The 25,650-nt window shown below is 36.2% G+C and overlaps 1 protein-coding gene across 15 annotated transcripts in view; it reads right to left on the bottom strand.

Annotated features, from left to right (window-relative positions):
• ANKS1B (ankyrin repeat and sterile alpha motif domain containing 1B) overlaps positions 1–25,650 on the bottom strand; it is a 1,068,238-nt gene that overhangs the window by 858,806 nt on the left and 183,782 nt on the right. For all 15 annotated transcript variants that reach the window (XM_021093000.1, XM_021093001.1, XM_021092994.1 and 12 more), the window contains exons 5-8: positions 13,881–13,956; positions 11,780–11,881; positions 8,577–8,690; positions 7,275–7,441 (exon numbers count right to left, since the gene is read on the bottom strand). In XM_021093000.1, the coding sequence (XP_020948659.1) occupies positions 7,275–7,441; positions 8,577–8,690; positions 11,780–11,881; positions 13,881–13,956 (459 nt within the window). The remainder of the gene's footprint in view (positions 1–7,274; positions 7,442–8,576; positions 8,691–11,779; positions 11,882–13,880; positions 13,957–25,650) is intronic.

Genomic DNA, 25,650 nt, shown 5'->3' with positions numbered 1-25,650 from the left:
ATTTTATACCACTGAGTTTTTGGCATCTAATTTGGGATTTTAAATTAATTCCCATTGAATTCTGTGTTTTTACTTTGAGCCAAGAATCTCAGTTTACTGTGATAAATTTTCACGTAAGTTCAATTATTTGCCATATTTGCTATTCCTCCCTAACATGTGCATATATGTGATTATGATAGATTGGTTTTTTTCAAAGTAATGTTGACTATGACAAATCCAAGAACTGAACACTCATTTAGCATTTCACTAGAGAAATCCCCCTGATGCTGACATTGAGTGATTATTATAAAGCTTAGACAAAGCTGGACAACGTCTAAGCAAACATAAAAATCAAGATATGTTTTTGGCCACACAAAAGAGCATAGCTCTTTTTCTGTAACTAACAAAAAAAGCCATATTAAACATTTTTTTTTCTTTTTACTAATGAGTAAACCAATGCTCGAAATGATCAAGCACTTCCAAAGGTCACCTGTTAGTAAGAGGCAGATCAAGGATGCCAACCCAAGCTCAAATTACTCCCAAACTCACACTCTTTACTGCTAGACTAAGTTGCCTCCCTAAGGAAGATGGCTGAAACTCTATGCTTGATGGAAAAAACCTGCCTTTGGACTCTATAATTCACCTCAAATATTTAAACATGCTTTTCAGTGATGATGATTTACTTACAAGGACATGTGCAAACACAGGCAGTGTTTCCTTCTTATTTATTTGTTCATCCAGTGAACTTTCATTGAGAGACCACTACATGCAAGACACTGTGCTAGGCAGGATGTGATTTCAGAGGTCAATCAAATACACATCCTACCATCAAGGAGTCTATAAGTAGTACTATAAAAAAAATGTATTAGCCTCTAAGACAAAATAGAACAAAGAGATGTGGCATGAAAGGTAAAAGCAACTGTGTCTGAAATTCAGAAGACTGACTCTTTTATCCTAATAGACATTTATCTCAAGGATCTTAGATTCACTATAAGTACAAATTTTCTTCCTATAGTGAGAATAGAGAAAAATTCTTAGGATTCTGATTCTACATTTTTCTTGCATGTACATATAGTACATATACGTGGTTAATGGTATAAGTTTCAAAATACTAAAATAGGTGAACAGAATCTATGTCTTCCCTAAATCCCTAAAACCCGGGCTTAATACGCCGCAACCTTAGAGTTCCCATTGTGGCTCAGTGGGTTATGAACCCGACTAGTATCCACGAGGATGCAAGTTCAATCCCTGGCCCCTTTCAGTGGGTTAAAGATCCAGCATTGCCATGGGTTGTGGCTCACAGATGTGGCTGGGATCCCGCGTTGCTGTGGCTGTGGTGTAGGCTGACAGCTGCAGCTCTGAATTCAACCCCTAGCCTGGGAACTTCCATATGCCATAGGTGTGGCCCTAAAAGCAATAAATAATTAAATACATACATACATATATATATATATATATATATACACATACATATACAGCAGCCTTGAGTCACCACTTTCAAAAAATGTGTTTAACTACATAAGAAATGAATTATTAAAGTCAGAAATGTCTTTCTGAATAGTATATTCCCAATAAAATAATAGTTAACCACTGCTTAAAATTTAGCTCCACTATTTTAAAAAAAAAATCATACATGCTAAAGAATCAGTTACAATCCAGTAAAAACCCTCTATTTATGTTTCAGAAAATACATTCCCCAAAGTACTCTGACAGGAACTGGATGAAACAATTCTGAAATTTGTGCATTCCTGATATTAAGCCCCAAAAATCTGCTAAAGTGTACTTGAAAATAAACTTTGTATCAGAAACACCATTTAGATTTTAGGCAACCTAATTTGATCCAATTTAAGACTTGAAAAATACTGCCAATTTAAGACTTGAGTTGAGTATATTTTCCTATAGAAACCCCCTCACCCACCCACCCCCGCTCCAAGAGCACTCTCATGCAATTTACAAAAGCTTGCTATAAAAACTGAGAAGTTAAATCTTGAAATCTCGAACTACTAAATAACTCACTTCAAAAGGCTTGCATGTAATTAAGGATTTTACATTGGACAGAAAGTGAAATAACACAAAAGAGATGTACTAAAAGAGTAAAACTGCACAAAACCTGTCAACACAACTCCTTTTAAATAATAGCCCTCAGATGCTGCTTGTGTCTAGGTTTTCCCTCAGGAGAAAAAATATATAATGCCTTTCATCGCTGATGCTTCTTAATTATTTCTTAGACACACAGGCTAATGAGGGAATAAAGCCTTTTTAATTTTATATCTTAAGGCAATGTTTTCCTAAAATCTAAATTCTGAAATATGCTCTAATGGTCTTTATTCTATCCTCAGAGTTTTCTAAGTTATGCTGTGTTCACATTTAAGAGTTGTATATATTCTTTACACACATGGAGGAAAAGCTGCGTCTTACACTTGGAAAAACAAATGAAGAAAATAGAAAAATTTTTTCAGGTGATTTTATATTCTTTCAAAAACCCGAATTTCAGAAAATATTTATATGTCTGCAAAATTTACATTCTAGATTATATAATGTCCTAATTCAACTTGGAAAATGAGTCCATATGCATATTATAAAAGCATTTAAAACAGACTGACTTTTGAATTAAAATTTCTGCAAGAGAAAATGTAATTTTAACTTGAGCTGGCCTTCACATTAAATGTATAACCTTCTATAAAATATGTTAAATCATAACAATAATTTAATTTTAATTCACTCATTTTAGTAAAATTGTTCAAGCTACCACCTTAAGGCTAATAGTTTAATAAAACCAAAACTTCCAATTCAAAAATGAAAGTTCTTACATAATACAGCTGGTTTTGTATTTTAAATTACTGAATTAGAGTGCCCTCTATTGGAAGAAAAAAAAGGCAGTAAAAGCTAAACTGACAAAGAATATTTAAAATACCCTTCAAAGTTCATGCCAAATCATTAACTGTAAAATCCATTTATTAATAGCGTAAATGCCACAAGATATATTTTTCTTACATTTTGATTTCTTCTAAATTACTTCTGGAATTGCCATATTTCCTATCATCTAAAATTAAATTTTATCTCAACCCAAATGCCCATCCTTCAGCCAGTAATATGAATAATAAACAAGCAAAAATGTTTTTCACATTTAACATTTCATTATATAGAAATAATCATAATTTAGAACTATGGCTGAACTACAGTTTGAATTTTCTTTATGATAAACTAAAAACCTCCCTAATTCAAGAGAACTTTTACACTGCAGTGGAGGGGGTGGAGAATTAGGCTGGGCACCAGAAGATCTATGGTTTTTTTAAAATCTAAAATTCTGTAATTTTGTGGTGTTATCAAGACCTCAGTTCAGACTCATCGTCTCAGGCCTGAATTACCTCAGTAAGGTTGTAGCAGACTTTTGGTCCTCTACACCAATAAAGGGGATGTTAGAATAAGCGTTTTAAAAGAACAATCAATGCCTAGAGTCACCCAAAGAATTATAACTTAGTTGGCCTGCCATGGTACCTGAGGGTGTCGGTATATTTTGAAGATAAGTCTAATGCGTAACTATTGCTGAGAATTACTGTTTGAATATCTTCTCAAATCATCTGACACTAAATAACCACTTTTTGTTTTTTGGCCACACCTGTGGCATGTGGAAATTCACAAGCCAGGGATCAAACTGCACACAGCAGCGCCTGAGCCACAGCAGTGATAACACCCTATCTTTAACCCAGCTGTGCCACAAGGGAACTTCAGTAGCCACTTTCATCTTCTAAAAATGTCACCTTCATGAAAGAACTCCCATAATCAAGAGTTTATTCTCCTCAGCATCAATATTAAATCTCTGACTAGCTTCCCAAATCTAATAATCTGCCTCTGCTCTCTAATGAAATAGTTGAGTGGTAACGGGTATGGGTCCAGGCCCAGAGGTGCTTGTGTTCAGATCCCAACACTGATACTGACCGTGCCAGTTCTCTGTGTCTCTGTTTTTCTTATCTGTAAAATGGGAAGAATAATACCACTTATCTCAGAGGGTTATTGTGAGGATTAAATCAGTTAAAACAGCATTCCATAAGTGTTAAATATTATTATTACTTATCCTTATCCAACTTTACACCTCACTACTTTTTAAAACAAATTCTCAAGGTAATGCATTCTCTTCATATTAAACGCTAGGCCTCACCTCTTTGCTTTTGTACACACTATTTCTACAGGCTAGAACCCTCTCCCATTTATTTATTCATTCATTCATTCATTTCAATACAATTGTAACTAATATCTCTTTCCTCCAGATGCCAGTTTAATTTCTCCCCAACTCCACGAAGACCTATAAATCACTCATCTGTTCCTGTAAAAAAAAAATCCTTTGGCTACCAGGTAGTTTATTATAAGAAATGTAGCTGTAAATTAGTGACACTGGGTCTGATTTTGAATCCTAGATCTGCTACTTGCCAGCTGAGTCATTTTCCAAATCTATACTTCTTCCATTGTTAGGACTGCCATGTGGATTAGGTGGTTTAAGTCATAAAAAGCATTAGAACAGCAACTAGCAAGCACTAATAAATGCCAGTTCCTATATATTTGTTGCTTACATGTCAGTCTTCTCTGCACAATGTGATTGAAGATCTCTTGGAGAAAAAAATTTGAACTCCTTGAAGTCAGACACTGTGTCTCATTTCTGCCATTATAAATCCTATAGCTCACAACACGGTGATGGCCTTAAGCAATCTCTTAGTACTCGATTAAATGTTTATATAATTTGAGAGTATAATCGATTTAAAAAAAAACTTGGGAAAAACATTTTGATGAATAGAAACAGATATTCAACAAAACTAGGATGAATCCAAATAAAACACAGGCTACAGAGAAGTGCCAGAGAAACTGCATTACTTTTTAAACAATCAGTAACAAGTTTCTATCAGATTAATCTTCTGAAAGACCACTTTCAGTAATGTTTTTTATCTATCTAAAATCCTTCAATGAACATGCGAGTGCATGTGTCTTTTTTAAGTAGAGTTTTGTCTGGATAGATGCCCAAGAGTGGGATTGTGGGGTCATATGGAAGTTCTATGTATAGATTTCGAAGGTATCTCCAAACTGTTCTCCACAGTGGCTGTACCAGTTGACATTCCCACCAACAGTGCAGGAGGGTTCCCTCTTCTCCACAACCTCTCCAGCACTTGTTATATGTGGCCTTATTAATGATGGCCATTCTGACTGGTGTGAGGTGGTATCTCATGGTAGTTTTGATTTGCATTTCTCTTATAATCAACGATGTTGAGCATTTTTTCATTTCCTAAAAAGTGAATATCAAAATTCTCAGTTTTACATTCGAAATCATCTATGGCCTGACCTCAATCTATCTTCTAATCTTTCCTCCATCTTCCCCTTCATAAACTTTATTATTCCAGATAAAGAGAACTGCTTGCTCTTACTCATATGTAACTTCTGCTTTTCTGCCTTATGTAACCTTGAATATTTTATGACAATATTTTCAAAGAACACAATATAAAGTTTTATCGCAGGAACAGAGTGATTGCTTATATGGAAGCATGAACTTGAATTTTGAACTTAAATTCAACTTATGGGCATTAATTTCTCTCTTACTACTACAACAATAACAGTCTTTGACTTAGAAAAAAAATTGACCACTGTTTCTCCAAATTACGTCACTCTCTCAATGCCAAAGGCCTCTGCCATCACTGTCCAAGAGCTATAAGCTTGAATTATGATCTCCAAGCAGAGCGTACAGACCCCAGGGTGCACAGGATACCAGATGAATAAAAGAAAAAGAATTAGATCTTCTATTTTATGCTTATTCTTTATCCTCCTCACATTTCTTTTATAGTATGTGCCTCATAATTTATAGCATATATTCTTAGAATAAGTATGTATAATTACATACAAATACATTTGTCATATTTGCTCAAAATTTATTTACTACATACAACAATAAGAATTTAGGAACAACTGGTCTAAAAAAAGTAACACTTTCAGAATCTGTGAGCTAAGAAGTAGAGGACCAGAAGCAGCCACTTTCGACAAATCTTTAAGAATGGACCTAAACACCATGTATTGCTTATGTAGGATAAATATGTTTTAATTTCTAAACAATTTTCAAGGAAATGTTGAGGTTTAACTAGTTTGTAATTTGGAGTTACCATAAGCTATTTTAGATGCTTTTAAACAGGGAGTTTTGTCCTAACATTAAAGTTATAATAGTAAATATCTTATCAATATAAAAGTTTAATTTAGTAAAATCTACAAGTATTCACCTCAGCATACATATCGTTAATCATAATTATTCATAAAGAGGTTTTATTGGAGTCAATAAGGCAATGTTTTACCAAAGACAAGGCATCAAAGGAAAAAAAAAACCAGGCCTAGAAGGTAAGACTAGTCACAGATCTAGACTAGCAAATACTATCCTGGGAAAGAGTGTCTCTGCTCACATTAACTAACTAAAAGAAGTAAATGTTCTCATAACAGTCACTATACTTAGCAGCTTTTTTAGCTTTCATAAATAAAATGGCATACTTAACACAATCAACTCTATTATTAGCTTTTGAAGAAAGTATAATGTTTCTACAATGAATTCAGTTCAAAAAGTGAAAAAAGGTTTCATACCATAATAATATTTTTCTTTTACTCAATACATCCTATAAATCCTTCCTCTATATAAGAAAAAAGACAGGTATATAAATCTTGATTTTAAACTGATTGATTCTCTATGGTTTCTCTTGCTACTATATTCATATAAAAATCCAAATGAACAAGAATCTCTACCTCATGATTTAGATTCTGAACTTATGGGTTGCATGCAAATTCACTGGAATTTGCATAAGATTACAGAAATATGGAGGTCAAACTTTCCACAATGTTTCTCTCCTACCATAGTACCTACAGATTGGCTGGAAAAGCAAACACACATGGCTCAGCTTTGTCTTCACCATGGGGTTAGACTCAGATCAAAGGGAAAACAGGGAAAAAAGACAAAAGGAGGGTGTTCTTTCTTTGAAAATCAAAATTATTATGCCCAGTAAAACTAAAAGAACATAATCAAAGAAACTATGAATTCATGTGTTATGAGGGTCTAACACTGGTGAGATCACCACATACCGTAAGTGATATATCAAAGCATTTCTTCCCTACACTTGCAGTGAGAATGAAACACTGATGAATATCAGGGAAAGAGCCACAGGGAGCTTGATTGAAACTGGCTGAATCTGAAAACAGGATAACACCCAAATCCCGTGCCTGTCAGGTATATAATGGACTGGCAAAGACAGACGCATCGTCTTCTTTCCCCCCTTACTTACTACACTCTGGCTTCCATTTTTCCCAAGTTCTTCTTCTGAAATCTTGCTCAAATTATCTAAGTAGTGGTCTGATATCGTGTGGCACAAATCTTCAAAAGAATAATCCTTTTCTTGACAGAGCTTTATTTCATCCAAGAGTTTTGATAATTCTCCAGTCACAGTTTCACCTGTAAGAAGCAAGTAAACTTTTCAGAAGTTTCAAGAAAGAAATACGGCTAAAAGTTCATGTTAAATAATAAAAATATATGAGCTCCTGCTGTGGCACAGTGGGTTAAGGATCCAGTGTTGTCTCTACAGAAGTGTGAGTTCAATCCCCAGTGCATTAAGGATTGCAGCTGTGGCTTGACTGGAGCTCAGATTTGATTCCTGGCCCATGAATCTCCGTATGCTCCAGGTGTGGCTGGGAAAATTTTTTTTTAATTTAAACAATAAACAAATAAATAAATAATACTAGTATGGTGCTAGAACTCAAAATATAGCAAACAAGATTAAGTTATCAGAAAATTTAGTTTATTGAAAGCAAGGTCATATATCATAATTAGTGCAGTAATGTTAAAAGACAGAGAAATTACAATTTTGTCTATTTTTATTCTTTCTCAAAACAGAAATAAGTATTGAAGGTTTACACATATGCACTACATAAAAGCATAAGGAAGTATAATTTCTAAAGCTTCAATTTATCATAGCACTTAACTTTTAATACTCTTTTATAAGCATCATACTTCACTGACAGAATTCATTAACAAATTTGAAATGATGTTGGGATCCTACTTCCTAGGTTCAATTAAAAAAATAACTTTTAAACAAATAACTACATAAGTCATTAATAAATTAATTACGATATAAATGAATAATAGGAAGAAAAGATATATGCAACATCTGTCAACATGAATAATTTGCAGGTTGCATGCAAATATCCATTTTTTCTAATCATTCTCAAAAAGGAACTTCAGCCTTAAAATTTATTCTGAAAAAAACTCCAGCACTTACAATCCAGATATAAATATTTTTATTCTGCATCAAAAGCCTTTTAGGAAAAAAAGTTAACTTGAAATACCTACTCCATGTAAACTTCATGAGAGCAGGAATTGTTATCTCTTTTGTTCACACTGTATCTCAGGACCAACAACAGTATCTGACAAATGGCAAGAGCTCAATAAAAGTTGATTGAATACGAGGATAACATATACAGTATAAATTAGACCTGAAATTTCCATAATAATAAGCCTTTTTGAACATATGGGACAAATTTGCACATAAAAGTCTAGTATCATTTCAAGGGCTTTATAATTAGCTACTCACTTTTGGTCTTTTGGGAAGGAGATTCAACGGGAGATGAAATGTGTGTTTCTTGGGTTGTATCTTCCTGTATGTGCTCTTCGAGGACTGCTGCTCTTCCCACACCTTCTAAATATTCTGTGTATATAAGTTTTGAAATGACATACTTAAATTCATTTATTTTAAAAACTTTAACTTTGTTTTATTTTTTATGGTCACTTTTTTGTTTATTTCTTCATACCCTAAGTTTTAAAAGAACTTCATGATAAGCTATAAATTTAAAAGTTTTTAATTAAAATAGAAAGGATATTTTAGAGGAGACTTACGAACTCTTTTTCTGAAAACTAAACTTTTATCACATTTTTTAATTAAAAATAAATTTACCCAGGAGTTCCCGTCATGGCTCAGCAGAAACGAATCTGACTAGCATCCGTGAGGTTTGATTCCAGGCCTCACTCAGTAGGTTAAGGATCCAGCATTGCTGTGAGCTGTAGTGTAGGTCACAGACATGGCTCGGATCTGGCGTTACTGTGGCTCTGGCGTAGGCCGGGGGCTATAGCTCCAATTGGACTCCTAGCCTGGGAACCTCCATATGCCGCAGGTGTGGCCCAAATAAATAAATAAATAAATTTGCCTGTTGAAGACACAATAACATCCTTAGTTTTCTTTTTTTTAATATTGTTATTGTTATTTCCCCAATACAATTTTTTTCTACTATACAGCATGGTGACCAGTTACACATACATGTATACATTCTTTTTTCTCACATTATGATGCCCCATCATAAGTGACTAGACATGTTTCCGGTTTAAAATTCTCTGAATGGAGTTCCTGTCATGGCAACAGAAATGAATCCAACAAGAACCATGAGGTTGTGGGTTTGGTCCATGGCCTTGCTCAGTGGGTTAAGGACCTGGCGTTGGTGGGAGCTGTGGTGTAGGTCGAAGATGTAGCTTGGATCTGGCATTGCTGTGGCTGTGATGTAGCCCGGCAGCTGTAGCTCTGATTGGACCCCTAGCCTAGGAACCTCCATATGCCACGGGTGTGGCCCTAAAAAGCAAAAAAAAGCAGATAAATAAATAAATAAACAAACAAACAAATAAATAAAATTCTCCGAATGATGCTTTGAATAGACTTGATCCCTAAGTAGGGATATCATGATCATTTCAGAGAACATAGAGGACTATTCCTATAGAAAAACATTTTCATCTAAGTTGAACTAATACAAAATATTAAAAATGTTTGTAATTATATTATGCCCCCTTTTCAGAGAATGGTATTTATTTTTCCTCTCCCAAAAGACATATTATACACAAGCCTCAGTTGTTTGTTTTTTTTTTAAGTTTGGTTAGAGGCAAAAATCCAATATGAAATACAAAGTGCCTAGAGGGGGAAGACTCCTTAAAATGTTGTACACCACTCTTTTTATTTTTCACCTTTCATTCAACTTGATTTTAATTGAATTAATATAAAGAATTAATATGAATTAATATGTATTCTTTTTTTTTTTTTTTGTCTTTTTGTCTTTTTGCCATTTTCTTGGGCTGCTCTCGTGGCATATGGAGGTTCCCAGGCCAGGGGTTGAATCGGAGCTGTAGCCACTGGCCTACACCAGAGCCACAGCAATGCAGGATCCAAGCTGCGTCTGCGACCTACACCACAGCTCACAGCAACGCTGGATCCTTAACCCACTGAGCAAGGGCAGGGACCAAACCCGCAACCTCATGGTTCCTAGTCGGATTCGTTAACCACTGCGCCACGACGGGAACTCCTAATATGTGCTCTTATCTGATTTGTCTCTATATGCACTTGACTTGCAATTAACTTCCTTATTGACAAGAAAACTGTAGGGGCTTGGACTTCCCTGAGAGGTTTTGGAAATAGAGAAAAGAACACAAATGACCTCCTGTAGTACATCTATTCTTTCTCCCTCTCTGGCATTTGTTGACTCCTGTTTCTATACAGCTCTTGCACACATAGCTTTAATTCTATCTCCCTGCAAGACGAAGCTTCTCATCAGCTTCTCAACTGATGTCCAATGAAGCCCATCTCACCTCCATTACATTCACAGCCAATCTGTAACAACTGTAGGGGCTAATCCTCACTGAACACTGCAGGAGATAACGGAAAGGAAAGGACAAACAACTGGGCTTTTATGGGAACATGCTACATAGCAGCCTAATCACTAAGCAGAAAGTGAAAGCATTTAAATCTAAATTTTTCATAAAACTTTTAGATCAAATGGGTAATTATGTATTCCTGCAAATGAAAAAGTAGTGCTTAGATGGTTGTCATACCTTCAGTAGACCTAATAACTGCAACTTACCAACTAACCTCAAATGTACTTAAATGACCTTTTTTTTTTCTTTTCGTGGCTTTTTAGGGCCACACTCACAGCACACGGAAGTTCCCAGGCTAGGGGTCAAATTGGAGCTACAGCTGCCGGCCTACACCACAACCACAGCAATGCCAGATTTGAACTGCCTCTGTGATCTACACCACAACTTACAGCAAAACCACACCATTAAACCACTGTGTAAGGCCAGGGATCAAACCTGCATCCTCATTGATACCAGTTAGATTCATTACCACTGAGCCACAATGGGAACTCCTTAAATGACCTTTATCAACTCCAAAGGCTGGCAGGACTTAATTATCTCGTACTACTGGATTTAGGAGGAAATAGTCTGTATTCTTTCAAATAAGTACAATTTTGTTGTTACTAACCCAGCATTTGCACACCAGCTCTATCACTCAGAATAAGATATATGAGTTTGAGCAAGGCACTTAGCCTCTTGGAGCTTCAGTTTCCCTCATGCATGAGAAGTATAATGGTATCTGACTTACCTACCTCACGGAATTGCAGAAATCAGACAAAGTAATAGAAAATCCCTGAAAACTCTAAAGCATTATTCAAACATAAGATCATCACTTTACAGCCCTAACCTTGAAGTTCACAACTAAATATTTATTACATGGGTTTAATCAAAAACATTTTTAACATCAAGTAAGTAAAAAAATATACAGCTTTTTAAAAAATACTGAGCAGCCAAAAAACAAATCAAATATTAAAAGATATTATTGAGTTTAAAAGTCTACCAGAAAAAAATGCAAATAATAAGTTCTTTCATAAGTAAACATTAACTCAAAACCCAAGAAAGAACTATGACAGTTTTAATTTAATCTTAACTATAAGGCAAATTCATCCATCATTCAATACTGTTTACCTTGTAAGAGAGTTGCAATCTGGAGAGATTTCTGAGATGGATGTTCTTTCAGAATATCTAATACAGTTCTACCTAAGCTATCTTTTATGTTGGCATCAATTCCTGAAAGAAAAAAGAAAAAACCCAATAGATATACACAAGTGGAGTATCATCCAACAATAGTGTCAGCACATAACTGCTCTAATTTCAATATAGACCAAGCACTGAAGATGATTTTTTAAAAATTAAGCACTGTGAATTAACTTTTAAAGGGCACTGACTCAATCATTAACATTGTTTTTTCATATTATAGCTAGTTTAGGTTATGGCTAGTTAACTAAGTTATTATATCCAGTTAACTAAATGGTTCACTATCAAGCTGAAAAACAGTATTGATTTAGAATGTGAATTCCTAAAGTATAACGGTCATATTATTTATATATTCTGTATATGATAAAAATAATAATAATGTACCATATAAATAATTATAAGAAGAGTCTTAGGATGTTTTAGAATTCACAAAAGTTGAAAAAGTAGGATTATTCTGAACTACTGTCCAAATACTATTTATCCAAATACAAAGTCAAATACTTCATATTTATCTATGCAAGGCTTATATTCAGTGTCAGCAACACTCATCAAATACCTGGTGAACAAATTTCTTAAAGTGTGTAACTAAATGACTTTGAGATTATTTTAATTCTGTACTGTAATTCTTTCACAGTAATTATTTTAATTCTTTACTGTACTAAAGAGTTTAATGTAGCAGAGAGTAAAAAGTTTATAAACTTCTGAAATACCTAACTGCAAACAAAGCCAGTTTTCAGCATCTGACCTCAAAGGTTAGTTCATTATAATAAAATCATGAAGTACTTGCTTAAATTTCTATAGACATGTGTTACCAGCACATATTTAATTGGTTGCCTCATTTATTACATCACTGCTACATATCAAAGTTAGGTATACATGAAATTTTAACTTTCTATGAGCACGACCACAGTGGTATCTATAGTCTGCCAATATTTTTCATTTAATATGTTTACTGAGGGAAATACAGACACTAAATATAGTCTATATCACAGAAGACTCACATCAGTTGTTTACAAGCACAAATTTGTATCCATGCCTTTGATCTTAAAAAAAAAGTCTGACCCCAGTTCCAATTTTACTTCAATCATAATAAACATGAAGACCAAAAACCTACTTTGTTGTTCCTTCAAAGCTTTCCCTCTAAAAGTTTCCGTTTAAATCACAGCAGCTTACAAACAATAGCTACTCAGCTGATGCAGTAACTAGAAGAATTTACCTCAAGAACAGGGAATTCTAATTTCTGTTTACCATAGTTTACAATATAAAAAGCCAGGGAAGGAGCTCCTGTTGTGACTCTTGGGGTTAAGGACCCGACATGGTCTCTGTGAGGATGCAGGTTTGATTCCTGGCCTCACTCGGTGGATTAAGGATGCAGCATTGTCACAAGCTGTGGCACAGGTCACAGATACAGCTTGGATCAGGTGTTGCCATAGCTGTGGCACAGGCTGAAGCTGCAGCTCCAGTTCGACCCCTGGCCTAGGAACTTCCATATGCTGCAGGTACATCTGTAAAAAGAAAATACAAAAAACACACAAAACCCGAGGGAAAGTGGTGCATGCTTTAATACATGAAGCAACTGCCATAATTTCATAAGGATCTCTCTCCTGTAGAAGGCAGGTATTTCCTTTTCCTTTTGATAGTTTCCCTAACACATTTTAATGTGATTTAAATGTATAAAATTATAATTTCTAAAAGCTTTCTTATTAAAGTAATTATTGAGTAAAGCAGCCTTGCCAATGTTTTGACGAACCCAGCGAGTCTCATTTTGGACTTTGTATTTACAGAACTGTAATATAAAAAATTCGCATTGTTTTAAGCCAAAAAAAAAAAAAAAAAAAAAAGGAAGGTGCCTATTTACACTAGTTTTTTCCCTCAACACGAGGCTCAGTTTGACATGATACGAATATTGCAATTTGGGGTGAAGGCAAGAAGTAAGGGTGGGGAAGGAGGGGAACTGTGTCATCTTCCTTTGTTTACTGAAATACAAATAGTTTTTGGTAAGGTAAGCTCTGTGGAGAATCATGATAGTTACCTGTTTCTAACAGAACTCTCACCACATCCACCTTTCCAAACAAAGCTGCTTCATGAAGTGCACTCCCTTTTTCTGTCTGGAAGAAAAAAAAGGGGGGAAAAGCAGCACAGTCGCATTAGGAATGCTTATAGTTTAAAAAATGCTGTCATTTTATGTATTCATATATATTCTCTGTAATCTTAGCACTCTGACAGAAGGTAGTGTGGAATAAAGAAGAGATTCTAGAAACAAAATCCAAAAGCTTGAGTGTGTGAAACACCTCTGCTTCTGTGTAACAATCTGACACTTTCACGTTGGTAAGCCATTCACCTCTCTTAGCCTCAGCTGTTCTCAAGTATAAAACAAGAGTCGGAATGCCTACCTCACAAGGTTTGGTGAATGTCCAAAGAGTTCACTCAATTTAGCATGAATTAATTCAACACCAACTCTACACCAAGAACAGTTGAGGGGTTTTCTGAGGGACGGCAGTCTGATTCTCGCCATCACCTATACCACCAGCTCTCAATCTTCAGCATGAATCAGAGTCCCCTAGAGGGCTTGTTGACCAGATTTCTGGGCTCCACACTGAGAGGTTCTGACTTAGCAGCCTTGCATAAGTCCCAAGAATTTCCACTTCTAACAAGTTACTGGGTACCAAAGGTCTAGGGAATACAACGGAAGACCACTGACCTATACTACCTGTCAAGTCTTAGTTTAGATATAATTTCATTCAGGAAAATATCACCTGCCCCTGAAGTCTAGCCTGCTTTCCGTGTGTTCCACATCAGTCTGTATCTTCCTCATTAGAGCATTTATAGTACTATGTCATAATGTTATATGAGTCTCTATTCCCTTTAATACACTGTAAGTTTAGTGAAATATAGACCACATCTATTTTTTCATCATGGCTCCTCAATGCCTAGTAAAAAGTACCTTGAAAATGTATAGACATTTGAGAATTATGTTGAGAGCAAATGGCAGGAGAGAGGAACATAGCAAAGAGGAGAACTCATGAGTAATGCAGGGAAAGATTGGTTTCTGCCTCGAGGAGGATCAAGGAAGATTTCAAAAAGGAAGCTTTTAAAGCTATAGTAATGTTAGCGTATTTTTACTTTTTTTTTCTCTCAAGAATTTTCAAATGTCTGCCAGGTCCCCAGTGTGCATACATATCTGTGTGTATTAACTGAACAGTGTCATTGTGGCAACTTTGTCCCCTTGTACTAAAAATGATCTTTAGTGTGGGATTTGAATCCCAAAAAGAGAAACATCACTATAAAATAATGTAAAAGCTTTTTTAATGAATAAAACCCTATTGGAAAATTAACCCAGTACAAAATGGTTTATAAATAACATTGTTAAGGTGGCTTGAAGAACACTGAAGATCTGCCGGTGTGATCTGAATTTACTGCCAAAAAGGTATAGCTGAAATGCACTTGATTTATAAGTTTCCAGCTATGATATGTATAGACAGTAACAAAAATAAAAATAGTAATTTATAAATATACAGCACTGTGTAGAAGGAAAATGAAACTGTAGAAACTTATTCGACTCCTTAAAACAATGTTTCAATGAGGGAGATAAACAGGGTTTTTTTTCACTCCCTAAAAAATATCCCTTGAAATAATCTAATTGTTCTCACTCTCATTCTATGTTTTCCAAGCAACTTTCTTACTGCTAATTTGATTTCCTTCAAATTTTCTTGAAAGTTTGGACTTAATGTTAGGAAAAAACCTTCCTGGAAGAGCATACCTTAAAATTCTGAAAAACTAAATGTTATTTTAAATATAGGGATAAAAAAGGAAAGTGGAATTCCTCAGAGCCTGGGGAAGAGAATGAGAGACAGAAAGTATAAATCCAGGGGCTGAACCCTGGAACAAGAATCTGCCAGTCGCTGATAGATTAGTACCTGGGCTTTAACTAGCCTCTCAAAGTGGGAGGGGGGCAGGAAACCAAGTCTAAAACCCAACCAAGTTAAGGGGTTAGACCAAGGATTCCCGCAAAATACTAAAACCTCCAAAGAATAACAGCCTCAGCTAAAAAAAAAAAAAAAAAAAAAAAAAAAAAAAAAAATTACAAACTTGTTACAAAATTCTATTGCACAGAGAGAGAAAGGAAGGCTGACTATCCAGGTTTTAGCTCCAAGTAGATTAGAATGACAAAGAAAAAAAAAAAATTCCACTGCTCTAAGAATTTCTAACCACAATTCTGTCCTCACATGGTTTGAGACCAAAATTAACACAATCTCTGTGCCCCTCAGAGCCAAAAATGTAAAATAAAGTGATCTGGGTTTGTAGTACCAGAGATAGATGTAAATGCTTAGCAGGAACAGATATAAATCCTTTCTGAAAAAAAAGTACACTTTAAACTCAGGCTTCCAAGAGTTCCAAGAGTCAAAGCTCTAAGAAACACAGATTCAAAATTAGAAACCACTGAACATGAAAGAAAATAAGCCACTATAAGAAATAGTAAAAAACAAAAAAAGGAAATAATAAGATCTACAAAAACTTCACATATTAGAATGGTCAGCTATAGAATATAAAATATATATGATCAATAAGGCCAAATATCTAAAAGAGGATATGAAATATAACTAAAGAACAAGATGCTCATCAAAATTGACCAGCTATAGAAATGAATGCGAGAGATAGCATTTCTAGAAATGGAAAAGAGTATTTTTTTTTTTTTTTTGGAAGTTCCCAGGTCAGGGAACAAACCCATACCACAGCAGCAGCCCAAACCACAGCAGTTAGAATGCTGGATCCTTAACCTGCTGAGCCACCATGGAAATCTGAAAACATAGTATTTTAAATAGATAGGTTTTTAGGAGATCCCATGTGGCTCAGCAGGTTAAGGACCCAACATAGAGTCTGTGAGGATATGGGTTTGATCCCTGGCCTCACTCAATGGGCTAAGGATCCAGTGTTGCCACAAGCTGGAGCATAGGTCACAGATACAGCTTGGATCTGGTGTTGCTGTGACTGGCACAGGCGAGCAGCTATAGCTCTGATTCAACCTGAGAACTTCCATGTGCCACGGGTGAGCTAAAAAAAAAAAAAGAAAGAAAAAAAGAAAGAATAAAAAATTTTTAAAAAATTAAAAAAATAAAAAAACCATACACTCTCCACCACAAACAATTCTCCTTCTGGAGGAAGTAGATGTAAGAGGACCTGGGTTCCAGTGGCAGTTTGGCTTTTAGTAACTAAGTAACTTCAAGAAAATTATTTAATATCTCTAAAAAATGTATATACCTTGTAAATAATTAAAATATTAAAAGCCAAATAGGGTTATTGGGAAAGTTAAATAGGGTAAATATACAACAAGAGTTTAAGTATTTTGCTAACATATAAAGTAATGCCAGTATTATCATTATTATTGCTACTAAAAAAGCTATTACAAAACCTAGTTTTATAAAAATAAGCTTTACAGGAGTTCTCTTGTGGTGAAGGGGGTTAAGGATCCAGCACTGTCACTGCCGCAGCTTGAGTCACTGCTGTGGCACAGGTTCACTCCCTGGCACAGAAATTTCCACATGCCACAGGCACAGCCAAAAAATAATAATAATAAGCTTTATATTTAAAAATTACATATATATGTAATATTTATGTAACATATAATATTGTATAAGATATTTAACATGTATATTATTACATATATGTCAACATTTTAAAATTATATACACGTCTCTATTATTCCAAGATTAAAATGCTATATGTTAAATATAATTGGTGTTTCCATACAATGGATAAGGAGTCACTGAATCCTTGAATCAAACTAAAAAAGGTCAAGAGTTCCTATTGTGGCTCAATAGTAACGAACCTGACTAGTATCCATGAGGACGCGGGTTCAATCCTTGGCCTCACTCGGTGGGTTAAAAGATACAGCATTGCCGGGAGCTGAGGTGTAGGCTGCAGACAAAGCTCAGATCCCATGTTGCTGTGGCTGCGGCGCAGGGTGGCAGCTACAGCTCCAATTCAACCCCTACCCTAGGGAGCCTCCATATGCCACTGGCGCAGCCCTAAAAGAACATACATGCATATATACATATAAACATAAGGCCAGTAGATGATAAACATATTTTTGGCCTGGAACAAATATTCAGTTTTTCAAAATGCATGGTTGATGTAAATTAACCTCTTTGGTAAGAGAACATGAGAACTATCGAAATGGAATAGCATATTCCCATAAAATTAAGGTAACTAGTGGAACCAGGAACTATTTCTTGCTATCCCAGTATTATCACAAATAATATGAAATTTAAATGTGTCAAATATAAACACTTTTTCCTTTCAAAATATAAGTTAATTCCATAATATTCTATAATTCATCACCCTCTACCTTGAGACAGTATTTTCTATTCTCATTCTTATTCAAATTACTACCATTCTACATATCTCAGAACTCTGGCCCAAATCCACAACCCATAACTAGCCAAATCTTGAAAAACTGTGTTCTCATGAAATAATATTTAGTCCAAAACATTCCACAAGCAAGTGGAATGTATTCGAAGAACACAACAGGTGAACCCAAATTTGGGGCCTGCTTTTCCAATGGATAAAATTTCTACATTTTTTAATTAATCATTTAAAATAAATTTAGTTTCCCAAATAGACAATCATGCAGTTAATAATACTGTAATACATCAACAGGTATCTAGTAAATGGATATGAAACACAACATCCTAGGACCCTACAGGGAAAAAAAACTTTCAGTCACAATTCATATTTGAAAACAGTTGAGTGAAGAACTGGCATGATAACTATCTTAATGCTAAATTGCTAATGAAAGCAAAAGAAATTCTCTCTTTGATTGGAAATGTCTATTAAAGTGAAGCCTCAGCAGCACCAAAACTTAGAAAAACAAAACAAATGGCAGGAAAAGGCGAGAGGAGAGAAAAAGATCTTCCTATTTTAAGCCCTAGGTTTTAGCTTCCTTTTCGGTTTTGGCTGTATGCATTTCCATGATACATGAAAGCTCAAATATGCATTTAAAGAGATCTTTGTTATATTTTATCCAAAATCTCTGGGTGTTTCAAAATGGCTTTTGGGGTTATGTATTCTAAGAATGACAAAAAAACAGAAAGAAAAGGGATGTGAAGATGTCAGTGTCTGCCTGCAGTGGTTCCCCTTCAAAATTTAACACTCTACCCACAGTCCTTCTGAAGTTTGCAAAATAGAATGACCAGGTAAAGGAAGACTGATTCTTTAATAAAGGAGAAAATAAACATAATAATGATAACAAGATATAAAGTGGGATTGTGTTGATGATCAATAGAAAAAATAGCATAGGTAGCAGGGGAGATAAAAACTATTGAGAAACAAGACCCACTACCATTGTAAGAAATAACAACCACTGAGCAAAGATAACCTTGATAGAGAAAAAAAGAAGAAAGCCAATGAGAACAGCATTTAATTCAGAAGTAACAAACCTTCATGCCCTGGCTGGTATCCTTTAGCCATGCGGGCATCTCTTGGGATAAAAGGTAAGAATTTAAAAGATAAGAACAAATAAATGACGTCTAAACAAGTCGAGAGGCAACAGTTCCTTCGTATCCTACATTAGCCAAACTCCGTCTAGAGTACTGTGTTCAAATGTGGATACCAAACTTTAGTAGGAGCATTGAAAAACTGGAATATGTCTAGAGAAGAATATCCCAAAACAAGAATCTAGAAAAACAACATGTGAAGAAGAGCTGAAAGTTATAAGAAGGTTTAGACTGGCATGAGGGTGTAGGGAGATGGTGTAAGAGAAATAGGATGTATCTTCAAAAAGATCAGAAATACCATTTCTCCTATTCAGAAGAAGACCTCTCCTCCTAGCCATTCATTCATTCACTGGCCATGTCCATGACATGCAGAAGTTCCTGGGCTAGGAACTGAATCCAAGCCACAACAGTGACAACACTAGATCCTTTACCACTGGGCCACCAGGGAACTCATCTCCTATTTAACTAGGGACTTCTGGCCATTGTCTTTATCTTTCTTGTCTTCCTTCACTTCTGTCTCAGAGGAAGCATCCATACCCCTCCTTAAAGCTAATCCTCCATCTACACTCTATACCATTTTTCTGCTTCTTGAATTTTGCTCATGAAATAGCTCATCGTTTCTCTTACATCTTCAATATCAGTCTCTTCATTGGATCCTTCTACTCTCCATAAAAATATACACCTTTTCAGTATCTACCAAAAAAAAAAAAAAGAAAAGAAACTTCCAGTGAACCTGCTATGACTTTTTCAAGCTTTTATCCCATATCTTACTTTTCTTTACTCCATACTTTATTAAATATCATCTTCCCTTTTGCAAGCAAAAATTTTGTCTATTTTGTTATTGCTATATCCTCTGGCACATGGTAGGCAATTCCCCAGCACAGAGCAGGCACTCCATAAATACATGGCAATGTATGAATTCATTATACGTAATTGTACAGTCTTGTATTCTTGTAATTTCGTCTCTACAGACTTCTTTTCCAGAAACTCCCTGAATTTTTTTTTTTTTGTCTTTTTGTCTTTTCTAGGGCCGCACCCATGGCATATGGAGGTTCCCAGGCTAGGGGTCAAATTGGAGCTACAGCTGCTGGCCTATGCCACAGCCACAGCAACTCGGGATCCAAGCTGCATCTGTGACCTACACCACAGCTCACAGCAACACCAGATCCCCAACCCACTGAGCGAGGCCAGGGATCAAACCCGCAACCTCATGGTTCCTAGTTGGATTCGTTAACCACTGCGCCACAACGGGAACTCCTTTTTTGTTTTTTTTTTTTTTTGCTTTTTTAGGGACACACATGCAGCATATAAAAGGTCCCAGGCTAGGGGTTAAACTGGAGCTACAACTGCCAGCCACAGCCATAGCCACAGCCACGCAGGATATGAGCCACATCAGTGACCTACACCACAGCTCACAGCAATGCCAGATACTTAACCCACTGAGTGAGGCCAAGGATCAAACCCATATCCTCATGGATATTAGTCAGGTTCATTACTGCTGAGCCACAATGGGAACTCCTCCCTAATTATCTTTTATTCAGTTTCTCTCTCCCTTTAGACTCTTTCTTGTAAACCCATCTGTCCTCCATGGCTTCATCTTTCACTTCTCTGAGAGAGTAACATGTAAGTGGCACATCCTAAGAGAGATTTCTCCAACCCTTCATTCTCGACCACAAGAACCAGTCTGTTTCCAGCATAGCACTTACTGCAACTTGTAATTTTTATTATACACTTATCTGCTGTCTTCATGACCAGGCTCTCAAGTCTGTGAGAGCAGGGAACAAGTTTTCTTGTTGGAATGGTATGTGACTGGTACCTGAGAAGGCTGGAGGGGATGTGGTGTCCTAATAGGGAAGCTGGGTCTCAGCTAAGGGGAAGGAAAAAGAGTTGCTGGGGTAGCAAATGAGACAGGTCGGGGAAGCCTCCCTATTTACGGTGATATTTGAGCAGATACCTAAAGAAAGTATAGGAGGAAGTCATGCAGGTTATAAGACGAAGGTCTTGAGGCAGGAACATACACAACATGTTCCAGCAAGAGCAATGAGACCACTGTGGCCGAAGCTAAGTGGAAAATGGCAAAAAAAGTAGCAGGAGGAAACTTCAGAGAGACAGTGGGACCAGGTCAAATAAAACCTTGTCAACCACTGTAAGGAGCTGGCTTTTGCGTGCAGTGAAATGGAACACCACTGAAGGTTTTTGAGCAGAAAAGTGATATAACATGATTTAGTTTAATGAGAGCACTTCTAGCTGCTTTGTTGAAAATAGACTGAAGGAGTCTATTATGGGCTGAATGTTTATATTCCCCCAAAATTTATATTTTGAAGCCTTAAACCCCAATGTAACTGTATTTGGTGGTAGGGCCTTTACCAAAGTAATTAAGGTTAACTGAGGTCATAAAGGTGGAAGCCCAGTTGGATAGGATTAGTGTCCTTATAAGAGGAAGGGGAAACATCAGAGAACACTCTCCTTCTCTCTCCATCTGTGCACAGAAGAAAGGCCCTGTGAGGACACAGAGAGAAGGCAGCCACCTACTCGCTCTTAGCAAGAACCAAATTGGCCAGAACCTTAATCTCGGACTTTCTAGCCTTCAGAACCACCGTAAAATTAACTTGTGCAGTTAATAATATTTTGTTACAGTAGCCCAAGTGGACTAATACAGAGACAAAGAAAGAAGCAGGGAAACCAGTTAGGAGCAAGAGAGAACCAAGACTTGGCCCTGGTGGTAGTAAGGAAAGGAATAAAAGTTATGAAATGCTAGATACAGTTTGAGCACAAAGCCAATAGGATTTGATGAGGAACTAAATGTAAAATATTAAAGAAACCATAACGTTTTGAGGCCAAAAAACTAGGACAGTGCTCCCATTGCTGAAATGGGACAGACTGGAAGATGGGCAAATTTGGGGATGTAGGGTTATGAAGGCTAAATATTCAGTTTTTTAAATACTGAGTTTGGATTCCCATTAGCATCCAAAAGATGGGTCCGAAAGACATTTAATTTTTTTTTTTTTACAGGACTGCACCCAGGGCATGTGAAGGCTCCCAGGCTAGGGGTTGAATTGGAGCTACAGCTGCCGGCCTACACCACAGCTACAGCAACACAGGATCTAATGTGCATCTGTGACCTACACCAAAGCTCACAGCAATGCTGGATCCCTAAAGCACTGAGCAAGGCCAGGGATCAAACCCACATCCTCATGGATACTAGTTGGATTCATTTCCGCTATGCCACAATGGGAACTCCTGACAGACATTTAATTTAGAGTTCAGGGTAAGGTCTGGGATGAATAAGCAAACTTTTATTGTTAGGTAAAGATGTCATTTGAAGCCAAGAGACTGGATGAGGTCGACTAGGAAGTAAGTGTAAATAGTGAAGAAAAGAGGTTTGAGTAACTGGAAAACTCTGATGTGTACAGACCAGGAAGGTGAGAACAGTTAGCCATGGATTGGGGATGTGAGAGATTACACTATTGGCCACTCCTATTTTATGCCCTCTGCCATATTACATTGCATCCCTTTCCACTTATATGGGTGGAGTATATATCCCTGCCCATTGATCTGGAGCTTGATTTGAGACTTGCTTTAGCCAATGGATGACTGTGAACATGATGCAAGCAGAGGCCCAAAATGTACTTGTATGGTTGGGCTTAGGCCATGCCTGGCTAGTCCCAGGAGGAAGATAATAAACACAAGGAGCAGAGCTGCCCAGACTAACTTATAGCATGATGCAAAGCTTCCCTAGCTGACCTACAAATTTATGAATGAGAAAAATGCGAGTGCTTATTAATGTCTGAGTTTTCTGTGCATACTGTACAGCAGTATTGTGGCAACAGCTAACAGGCAGTAATGAGAGTTATAGGGTTACCATGTAAAAGTTTACTGGGTAGGAATGAAAATGAAGGCTGGCTCGGGAGAGAGGGGTATGACTCTACGAAAGAGGACAGAAAACAAAAAACTTAATTCTTGCAATTGCTAAAGATAACAGGCTCTTGGAGCTGGCAGATTTATCTACCTGCATTGCTGAACAGCAGGTATTCAAGAGTTTCAGTTCCACCTTAAGTAAGACTGAGAAGGAGCAGCTACTTAACTAAATGAGAACCAAGAGAGTGTGGTATCTCAGATGTCTAATAAAAAGTGTTTCAAAGAGGAGGGAGGAGTTCCCATCGTGGTGCAGTGGAATCGAATCTGACTAGGAACCATAAGGTTGTGGGTTCAATTCCTGCCCTTTCTCTGTGGGTTAAGGATTCGGCATTGCTGTGAGCTGCAGTATAGGTCACAGATGTGGCTCAGATCTGGTGTGTGGTGTAGGTATAGGCGGCAGCTCTGATTAGACCCCTAGCCTAGGAACCTCCATATGCCGCAGGAACAGGCCTAGAAAAGGCAAAAAAAAAAAAAAAAAAAAAAAGAGGAGGGAGAAATCAACTTTGTCAATGCTGATGATAAGTCAAGTGAAATGATGATTAATAACTGGCTACGGATCTAATAATATGGCAGTCATCAGTTACCTTCACCAAAGGGAAAACAAAGAATTTTAATAGAGTGATAGAGCTGGAATGGTTTCAAGAGCAAATGAAGGAAAGAAATTTGATACAATGAGTAAAAACAAGTCTTCATAAATTCGTTGCCATAAAGAGGATCAGAGAAAGGAGACGACAGCTAGAGGGAAATCTGGGTTCAAAGGAGAGGAGTTTTTTAAAAGATGGGATATCTTACAACATCTTTTTGTCCTTACGGAAACGATGCAGTGAAGAAGGGAAAACTTTCTGTATTAAAGAGGGAATATTCGCCAGAGCAATGTATCCCAAGTAGATAAGAAGGGGTAGAAGCCAGTGTGTAAGTATAGAAGTTAGCCTCAGATATAAACTTAGAAAGTTAATTTAAAGCACCAGGAAGGAAAGCACATACACATACATTTGTTGGCAAATGTGATGGTGCGAATGTGCCATTGCTTGTTATCTCTGTGAAATAAAAGCAAAGTCACGATCACAGATGGATGACAGGGAAGGAAGTGCTGAAGTTTGGGGAAGAGCGGAGAAATTTTAAAATAATCAACTAGGGAAGTAGAAGAGTTAAATGGATTATTAAAATGTAATCTCTCTATTCAGGCACATATTTCGCCTGCCACCATTAGCACTTTGAGAGCAAAAACTCTACCTCACTCAGCTTTGCACCTTAACAGCTCCTAACATAGAAACTTGTACTCTTTACTATTAATTTTCTGTGATTTTATTTTCATTTCCTTTTATGTTCATATAAAATCCAATTGGCTTAATGTTATGCTAGTGCTTTAAGTCTTTGAGTTTTAGTAAGAGGAACGTATGCAATTGAGGCACTGGCATAATATGACATGATCACTACCGAGTTACTCAAAATCAGGTTTGAAATCCATGGAAGTTACTAATTTCAAAAGAATCTTGCCAATTAAACCTTTTTTTTTTTTTTTTAGGGCTGCACCCGTGGCATAAGGAAGTTCCCAAGCTAGGGGTTGAACTGGAGCTGCAGCTGCTGGCCTATGCCACAGCCACAGCAATGCAGGATCTGAGCCGTGTCTGTGACCTACACCACAGCTCACAGCGAGGCCATGGATCAAACCCACATCCTCATGGGTACTAGTCAGATTCATTTCTGCAGTACCACAATGGAAACTCCCAATTAAACCCTTTTTTTTTAATATCTTAATTAAATTCATTCAAAGAGGAATAATTTAATTATTTAATTTAATAATTAAATGTAATATTTTAATGCTCTTTATTAAGAAATCATTTAATACTAAAGGATTTATAAGTAAATATATACTATGAAATTCACCCAAATAGGGATTATTTTTGCTCACTAGCTGAAATAAATGTTATAATTCAAAATATCTCAGAGAGAATTAAAGTGGAAAACAAAATTTCTATAAAAAATACTAACATGAATGCTGCATTTTAAAATATTTGCAATTAAAAGACAATATCCTCTAAACCCATCTCTAAATTTTGAAGAATTATTCATAATAGCTTGAATGTAACTGAAGTCTAAAAGGATTTAACAAACAGGATTATCTTATTTTTTCAAATGAGATAACTTTTAATACTGCTAGCTCCCAACTGGTTAACAAATCAATGAATATTAAAATCACTGAAACTGTTCAAAGTTACTAACTGGTATTGTTCACTCTCAGCCAGTTAGAATAACAACAAATTTCTACTTCAAATTTAATATTAAAAAACTGGGTAGTGAATCATGGGAAAACTATATGACAGTTAATTTGAATAACATAATAAAATTAAATATTCACAGAAAAAGGGCAATGAAACACCCCCTAAATGT

This window comes from Sus scrofa, chromosome 5 (assembly GCF_000003025.6).
Source record: "Sus scrofa isolate TJ Tabasco breed Duroc chromosome 5, Sscrofa11.1, whole genome shotgun sequence".
Taxonomy (NCBI): domain Eukaryota; kingdom Metazoa; phylum Chordata; class Mammalia; order Artiodactyla; family Suidae; genus Sus; species Sus scrofa.
Note: the sequence above shows the minus strand (reverse complement) of the source record. Positions and strands in the feature narration are given on the sequence as shown.